We start from the raw sequence: 9598 nt of genomic DNA, 5'->3' as shown, positions 1-9598 counted from the left end.
TGTGAAGAGTGGATTTTTGCAGGAAGCCCTCAGCTTGTGGTGTGTGCCATAAGGACTGTAAAATTCTGAAAATAAACAAGCTGGACAAATAAAGGTGTCAGACAACATGTTTGATGGTACTTGATGCGGATGAACATGGATTGCTGACCAACGGTGTTAGAAACACTACAATAAAAACCTGAGTTCATCTGACCCCCCCCCCCCCCCCCCCCCCCCCCGGCTATTAAATTTGGGTTTTTGTGTGTGTGTTGTGCACATTTATTACTGCAGTTTCTTTTGTTTAGTGTGTTGATTACTGGCAACTCACCCCACACTTCTCTATCCTCGGCCAAGTCCTCTAACTCTGCCTGGACGATCCCAAGTCACCTCAGGATCCCTGATGATGATGATGATGATGATTGTTATTATTATTAATGACAATTTTTTTTTTTTTCTTTCGGTGTGTGTGTGTGTGTGTGTGTACACACACACACACCCACACACACACACACGTGTCCAGTGTGTGTAGAGAAAATTTGTGACAGAATATCAGTTGCAGGACCTCCAGACTAATAATAATAGTAATAAAAACCTGGATCTTATACGCTATCAAATCCAGGACATAACTCTGAATCCTTTTTTATGAAATTTAATTTCATTATAAAACTGACATGTGCAACCATGCAAGTTCCCAGAATTCCCAAATCTTCAAGCTTTATTAAATATTTTTAAACAAGATTACAAAGGTTCTGTGTTTATGTGACACGGCCGTGAAAGGATGAAGTACTGGTTGCTATGACAACTGCAGACTCTGTACTCTGAAATAAGAAACTTAAACTCGTGTCCAAATGGTGCCTTTAATGTGGTGCTTTGAATTAAAATGGCAAAATGACACGTTCTTCTCGGTGTGTTTCTATTGTTTCTCCTAAATAAATGGTAAATGGACTGCATTAATATAGCACTTTTCCATCTGCATCATACGCTCAAAGTGCTTTACAATAATGCCTCACATTCACCCCGATGTGAGGGTGCTGCCATACAAGGTGCTCACTAAACACTGGGAGCAACTAGGGGATTAAAGATCTTGCCCAAGGGTCCTTAGTGATTTTCAAGTCAGGCTGGGATTTGAACCGAGGATCTTCTGGTCTCAAGCCCAACACTTAACCACTAGACCATCACCTCCCCAAAACAAAATAGTGTTTTTAAAAATGTAAACATTTCCAGGGTATTTTTTAAAATTAAATACTTCAGATTCAAAATGTGGTTCTATTGCACTGAGTTTGTGAATCCTGGGGCTTCGGTGTGGTTATAACGGTTACAGCTGATAGCGCTCACGCAGCCGCGGTACACAGATGGTTTCTCTGGCAGCCTCACAACTCCAGATTCTCTTAAAGCTTTGATAATTGGCAGCAGCAGACAATCCTGGTCTGCACGTCCTGTGTTTAATTTAGAATTTGGCCGCTGCTGCTACATTCACACGCACGTCGTGTTGGTAAATAACGGCTGGCATTGTTCGCCATGCACTGCACCACTCACCGTGCACGAAACTTATGCATTGTCTTTGTAGAACATTCAACAATCATCTTGTAGCTTTTTGGAACTGGTCTCCTGAGGAATGAGAGAGAGACGGGGAGACAACAAAGACGACCGGACACTGGAAGATTTCCTGTAGAATAAACCTCAAACTCCGTTCATCTGTTTTTCCAGTAGTTTTCCAGGGCTGGGTCACAGTGGCAGCCGGTTCAGTCAGACAATGAAGGCACCTAAACCATATTCTCCACGGTTGTAGTCAAGTCCACCTCCCCCGAGGCAAAGTCCAAGTCACAACAACTCCCATTCCCATGGACTCATGCGCCATTTCAACCCACAGCTAAGTGAGTCGGACGCGGCCTTATACAATCTTTACTATTGTGACACAATATGTTGGAATCACAGACATTAATACGTTACCCCGCGAAGGAACATAATACTGCTCGGGTCGTGACCAGGCTGTTTTTACGTTTGTACTTACAGATGTAGCGTAGCAAGTGTGTGTGTAGTACTGTGGTGACTAGAAAACAATGCATTCAAGAGAATAGACTGTTGTATGCGTAAAGGCATTGTGACGGGCAAAAAATACATAAAAATGAGCAGCCTCGAACCAGCCGGACAATGCCGAAGCCAGACTGAGTTATTACATATAGTGCGGCAGAGGCATCAAAAATTGGGGCAGAGACCTCCAACACCAACATCATCAGTCTGTTTCTGGAAGATCCTGATCACAGGCCAGATAGACCACATAGTCCTTCAAATATGTTCTGAATTTCCTCGAGTCTCTTCTTGGGAAGCATGGGGAGAAAATTCTACAACCATGTCAGCAGGCTTCTTTATGGAAAACAAGCAGTTTTACTTTGAGCTCAATACAGATGCCAGAAGGTAAGTCTAACCACCCTGTTTCCTCTTCCATCCTGCTGATGTCTGCCTGTCAGTCTCCCTCTCAAATCTTCAATCACTTGAGAACAAGACCTCCAACACGGATGATCTCCTCAACTTGGGGCAGGAACTCAAGCCAGATGGCATTAAGGCATTCATTCTACTACTATAGTTTCCAGCAGAGGACCACGACATCATGAGTTGTTGAGTCCACAGACTGTCTGCTGCACTGTTATATGAAATTCACCCAGATGACCAATGGAGGTCATGGTCTGAAGAAGCCACCAACACTATCTCACCTGCAGAAAGCTGCCTTGAAATGAGACTTTAAATGCTCCTCAAACATCACATTTCAGAGAAATGTTGCTGCTTCCATGTTCTCTCTGGAACCATGGATCAAACCCTTGCTAAGATCCTGGAGGGATGGTTGGAGTTCATCCATTCATGTGCTTTGATGGCTTGGAGATGGTCTGTGATCTAGGTCTCTAGGTGTTTCTTCTGGCAGGTTGTGTGCTCGGGCTGCTTTCTGACAAGCTCATTAACATGTCAACATGAACGTTTCTTCCATTATTTCCCACCAAAGTGATGCATGTTTGAAAATGTAACAAACTGAGTCCTTCGGGATGTGAACCTTTCTGAATGATTGGTCGTCAGCAGATTGATATTAAGAAGTATTAAATATTACATTGATGTGGTGGTCTTTTGGCAGATCGAGTGGCGATATGCATTGGCATTTTTTTTCCACAAGTATCACACCAGATGTTCTTCCAGTTCTATAAGGACAAATGCCCACACCCAGCCCTGGCTATCCCAAACAGTCTCCCATCTCAGAACTAACGGGGACTGACCGCTTCACACCTGAGGTCTGATGGGATCTGCTGCGCGCACACACACACACACACACACACACACACACACACACACACACACACACACACACACACACACACACACACACACACACACGGAAGAAGGTGGTGCAAGTATGGCTCTTTGTATAATGGATTGTATAAGTTCTTCCTGGACCTTCTCACAGTTGTTTTGGTCAATGATTCCCAGTGTTTTCCTTTGAAACCTTCAGCTTATATCTGGGAGACTCATTGCCCCCCCTCGAAGTGTGCATGCACACCCCCACCCCCTAAAGAATAGTGTTTCTGACTTATCTTGGTCTCTAAAGGCCCCATGCGGCCTGCTCACTCTCTCAGTGGGCTGAAGTGAGTTTTGTTCTGTTTGGCCGTGGAGCAGATTGATTGCTGAAGGACCTTCTGCATGTGCTTGGCGACAGGCTGAGTGTAAAGCTCTAATCTGCTCCCAGATGGCAGCAGAAGGCCCCACTTAGAGCCTGCTCTCGGAGATTGGAGATGCTTCTCGCCTTCTGTGGTGCTTCTTCTGTCGGACAGATGTCCACACAGGTTCAGTCTCAGCTCGGTCACGTGGAGCTGAGGCTTCTTTTGTTTTAGATGATTAACGCCATCAAAAGCCTCTCGGATAGCTGCAGTTGTTCAGTCTCTCACATCCTGCATCTTCAGCAGAACAATTTAATTAGAAGTGCCTCCTCGCTGCGACCTCGCTGCTGATTTATTTTTTTGTTATATAATGGTGTGTTGAATGAAATTCTTCTCCCACAGCAGCACGTGCTTCCATCAGGGGTTTTGCAAGGTGCTGTCCACCATTTGAGAACATGATGACAACAGCTGAGTCATCTCCGGGCTGCTGAGCACTAATTAAATGTCTTCTTATGTCAGTCATCTGGCAGGGTGGTCTCCCCTGGACCTGGATCTGCCTCCACACTTTACCCTTTAACTGCATGATCAGCTCCAGCAGCTTCATTGTGGAGGACAACTGAGAAGACCTTCAACAAAACTCATCAAATCCAGGCTCGAGTCTCCCATGTGCCTTCTGGCAAACTGCAGTTGAAATGTAAAACCTCCTCTGTTCCAGCTGGATAACTGCTGATGCAGCATAGAAAAGTTGCATTTTGTACAATTTCTCCAACTACAGCCACAGAAGCCTGTAACCCCTTTGGAGATGTCTTGGTGGCTTCCCTCACTAGTCTCCCTCTTGTCTTCATTTTTTGTTTTTCAATGTGTCTCCTGCAGAGTTGGAAATGTTCCTGTATCCATCCTAAACTCCTCTCCTGTCCCTCCAGTTCTCCTCCAGAGACTTCGGGTCTCTGGTATTTATCGTCTGATGGTACCCAACACTTTGTGTCTAGTCCACGTGTTTGTGATATCCTTGGTTACCTGTTTTTACGTGCATGTGTTTTTTGGATTTTTGTCTTTGTTTATCTTGTTTCCTGATTTTGTACTAAACTGGTTCTGACTTGACTTCTGTTTTTGTTTTTTGATAACGAGATTACTGGATTTTGCAGTTTAGTGGAATAAGGAGGCCTGGGTTCAGTTCTTGGTCTTACTTCCTGTCTGTGTATTTGGACAAGATGCTTCATCTGCATCATCCAAGTCAAACCCAGCTCTCATGGCTGGGAAAGAAACCTGTGGCGGACTGGTGTCCCGTCCAGGGGGAGTTGTAAACTCTCATGAGATCCATCAGAGGACCTTAAAGAACTTGATTTAGAGCTTGTGGTCCATCAATAGGATTCACTCGCATGTACCAGAGCTGGATCTGCTGTGGTGACCCCGAGAAAAAACGGGACAAGCTAAAGTAGTTTTTTTTTCTTTCGTTTTTTTAATCTCTTGGAGTCCTTCCTCATTAAATTATTATGCAGCAAAATTTGCCATTGTTAAATTAACACTACAGTAGAAAGTGTTTAGATATGGCCACTCTTTTAAGTGCTAAATTAACACTTTTTCAAGTGTTAACCTTAACATGAACACCATTAACTTAACACTCAGTGTTAACACTAATTAACACTCATAGTGTCACATTCATACTTTTCTAACTTTACTTTTAACACTGACATTATTAATTTAACACTTAGTGGCAACCACTTTTCTGGAGTTACATTGAACAATGAAACATTAATTTAACACTTAGTGTGAAACACCTTTCTAGAGTTACATTGAACACTGACACATTAATTTAACACTCATAGTGTCAAACATTTTTCTGGAGTTACATTGAACACTGACACATTAACAGTGTTAGTGGCAAACACTTTTCTAGTGTTACCTTTAATGCTGACACATTAACACCCGTAGTGTTAATTTAACACTGACAACTTTGCAGTATACAGTTTTGGTCGTGTGCACTCTTCTTTTGCGGTGATGCATGTTTTATAAATATTGAATGTTGGTGATTAATTGATGTGGTTCTGCAGCAGCTGTGCCATCAGACGGAAGTCGTCTGCGAGTTGTGTTATTAAGGCGGGTTTAACAGCATGTCAACTCCATTCCAAACATTTTATATCACATCCTGTGGTTTGTTGTCTCATGAGGAGCAGGAACACGGAAAGCATCCTTCTTCCTTTTTCCTTTCTTCAGGATACAGCTGAAAACCACTGTATTTTGTTTCTGTATTGTCAGTTGAAAATAATGCAGTCAGGCTGAAAAGTAAAAGTTGCATTCACTATTTTACACTTAATTACAAAATGCACCTTTCATTACTTTCAGATAATTAGAGTGGATTTATTCACTGGGATTAGTCACTCCATGAACCAGTAGACAACGTGGATGTAATCAGCTGCAATCCAGCCTCTGTGTACTATGACCTACACTAAATGTATGGTGGCCATCCAGGGCGGTAACTGTAGGAAGGTAGGGGTCAGTGAAGAATTACACAGGGGTCAAAATAGAAAAATGCTCCAATGATATTGAAACGTATACCACATTATTTGTCTGATCATAGAGACTCCAGAATGGTATAGTTTGAGCTATCTGGCTAAATGTAAAAAGTTAAAGTTGCTGCAATACGGTAAAAAGTGGTGCAAATTATTGGTTAACTCATAGGATTAATAAACAGAATACTTCTGACTGTGTTGAATGTTTTGTTTCCAAAATAAGGGTCAAACAAGGTCGATGTACATTGGATTCTATGATATTACCCTGTAATTTGATAACTAAGCATAACAGATGGTCAAACTATGCATTTTTAGAACCCTATTAACTCAACCAGTAATTTGTATCACTTTTTACCAAAATTGGAGCACCTTTATTGATCCTCCACAAACTGAAATTAACTGTCACCATTTTTTGCTGTTTTTATCCCTTATTTCCATAGCATTTAGTCATAGATTGTTCAAACTATGTCTTTTTGGAATCTTTATGATCACACAAATCATGTAGTATATGTTTCAATATGCTTGGCATATTTTTAAATGTTGACCCCTGGGATGGCCACCATACATTTTGTGTTGTCCATGTTGTACTGAGGCTGGATTGTAAATGTTTCATCAAACCTACTTGGCTCATGAACTAACCCATGACAGATTGGGGATGACAGTTTTGGATAGAAAGAAGAGCTAAACTCCAACATTCTTATAAATTGAACTAAATGAATAGAAATTTCCTTTGACTTTTTCTGCTTATCTGCTTCAGATTGTTGGGAATAACTGAAGTATTTGTTAATTTCTTCATGATGTGACAAATTATAACTCAGGCTGGTGTTGGCTTCATCTTTTTTCTAAAGATGCATCAGTTCATTTGGGATGGAGAGAACTACAGTTGTTCTGCCTCATTTCATTCATCTTATCCAGAAACTCAGTTTGCATCAACGTGCAGAATCAGCAGCATCGCTCATTTCATTTTGCTGCTTTCAAAGCTGCAGAAGACTTCAACATAATTGCTATTTGTCAGTACAACAGACAGTCTTCGTTCCAGGACACCAGAAGGAAAAAGTGCAAGACTGTGAAAACTGTTTTTACTACTTTTTTAAATGTCAGTTGATTATTTTCCTGTAGCTGTGACATTTTCTAAAATTGCATTTTGTGTTTACTGACATTTTGCAGGTGCAGGAAATGTTAACAGAAGAAAATCTTTGATGGTTTAGTCCCAGTCACAATGCAAACTGTCTGCATATAAACAAGAAGTTGGAAGTGCAGCGTTCCGGGAACGAGGCCACGCTGCACCATTCTGACGCGCAGAATATTATCAGACCGCAAACACTCTGTCCAGACAGTAAAAGGACTCATTGAGACGCGGCCACTAGCGGCTAATGAAAATCACATTCATGCAATATGAGGATTTTATTTTAAGATGTTTTATTAATATTTTAATTGATAGTATCAGCCAAAAACAAACATTGTAAATCAAATGGTTTCATGGCAATGCTGCAGACATTTAGTGGAACAAGAAGGAAGCACAAATAGAGATAGAAAAACCAAGAATATCTGTTCCATCAGTCATTAAATTAGATACGTTTAACACAGTTACCTGCACTTCTGTTTGACTATATATATGTATAATATAGTAGCTAATGTGAAATTTACAGAGAGAAGGGATGGATTAAGGTCAAAGGTTGGGTGCTATCATTGCTTTGAAATGAGGGTTTTGGGTTTTTGAGCGGCAGGGACTGGGATCATAGATTTTTCTATAAATTAGAGGCACCAAGTCGGCAAATTGGCACGTGAACTGTGCCACCATCTTGTGAGGGACAAACCGCAGCAACAAACCATAGAATTGTGCAACAGTGTGTTGAACAAAACCCACCGAAATAATGGAAATTAAGTGTTAAAAGGTGTTGGATGGCCTGTGGCCTATTTATGAGTAGGTTTTGCTTTAGAGTAGATTAAGCTTTTAAATATTTAAACATATCTATTTGTATCTTTGGTAGATCAATAATTATTTTCATCCTCTGCAAACTTATTTTTTTGTGTTTGCTGATGTAACCTGTTTACCAAAAGTACAAACTGCACATAAAGTCAATTTTCAAAACAGATTTCTTAAATTTTCTATGCATTTCAAATGGGGGAAGATACAGGGGGTTTTGTTATTGTTGTTTTTTTGGAAAATTCTAACTGTGAATGACACATTGGAATGTAATTTAATCAAATGCACTTATGAATAAACTATTTAATTAAATTCAGTTGTGAATTGTTTTGAAATGACATTTTTGTTAGTTTTCTCTATTCTTTGTCTTAATTTGTAACACAAAGAAGTCCCTTGCAATATGGCCGCCAACGATTTGCGCATTAGCCAACATGGTGGGTGTAGATTTCGGGGGTGTGACCTATGGATTTGATCAGAAGGCTGGAGGTCTCAGGTGGATGATCAGGGTTGCGGTTGAGATGCCAGTTTTGTAAAAACTAGATGCTGAAAGCAGACGAGTGTTTTTGTGCTGATGGTGCACGTATTGTTCGTTCTGATGTGCTAACATTAAAGGGGGACACATGCACCTGGTATATTTTGCCAGGCAGCTGGCATTCATGGACTTGGGGTGGGTGGGGAGTTGTGGATCAGCAGGTCAGGACAAGCAGATAAAATCAGGATATGTAGCAAGACAGGAAGTAGAATCACGCCACCTGCTCCCTGCACAGGACCATCTTCAGCTCGCTGCTGTAGAGCTTCCCGCCGTCGGACAGCGCCATGATGCTCTGCATGTACGCTGTCAGCTTCTCCTGGTCCATGTCCTGAGCATGACAATGAGAAACCAGAATCCAGGAGACAAGAATCAATTTTAAAATCAATAAAAAGAGGTGGGCTCCTCCATTCTGCTGAATGTTTCACAATAAAATACCTTTATTTTGAAAGGGTAACATCAATAAATCATCCCAGTGTTCACAAAATGTATCTGTTATTCTAGTTAATTGTACAGACGATTATTATTTTTATCTCCACGGTGCAGCCAGGAAGTTAGATGTCACTGCGTGCACGAGTCAGTAGATCACTCGGTCAGTCAGTCATGTGACATTTCACTTGGGAGCAAAGTAACTTCAGTCGTACTGGTCCGATTGTCACCAAACTTGGTATATGAACTGCATATAGTAACTCCAAGAAGGCTATTGATCAAAAAGTCAAAGGTCAAGCTCTCCGGAGTGTACTTTTCAAAAATCTTGTGAGTGCAATAACTTCGTTCCTAGCTGTCTGGTTGGCACTGAACGTGGTATGTGTGTTAGACACGGCGATCCCAGCCAGCCTACTGATTTTGAGAGAGGTCAAAGTCACGATCACTGTACTGTACTGCAAAAATGTGCCATTTCTGAATGGAAACCTTATCAACGTTTGTCCAGAGCACTGTGGGTTCGTGCAGACAACAGAGTTGTTTCTGTCAGAAATGTGCCCAAGCCTCTTAATGCGCTACGATTCAATGTACA

The 9598-nt window shown here is 41.4% G+C and overlaps 1 protein-coding gene across 1 annotated transcript in view; it reads right to left on the bottom strand.

The window, feature by feature from the left end:
* Window positions 1-7529: 7529 nt before the first annotated feature.
* The window catches only part of calb2a (calbindin 2a), a 66277-nt gene continuing 64208 nt past the window's right edge, over window positions 7530-9598 (bottom strand). The window contains 1 exon segment of the mRNA XM_034177270.1: window positions 7530-8914. Within this exon segment, the coding sequence (XP_034033161.1) occupies window positions 8798-8914 (117 nt within the window). The 3' untranslated portion in view covers window positions 7530-8797.

Source organism: Thalassophryne amazonica, chromosome 8 (assembly GCF_902500255.1).
Source record: "Thalassophryne amazonica chromosome 8, fThaAma1.1, whole genome shotgun sequence".
Lineage (NCBI taxonomy): Eukaryota > Metazoa > Chordata > Actinopteri > Batrachoidiformes > Batrachoididae > Thalassophryne > Thalassophryne amazonica.
The sequence above is the reverse complement of the archived record's forward strand: the minus strand, read 5'-3'. Positions and strand labels throughout refer to the sequence as shown.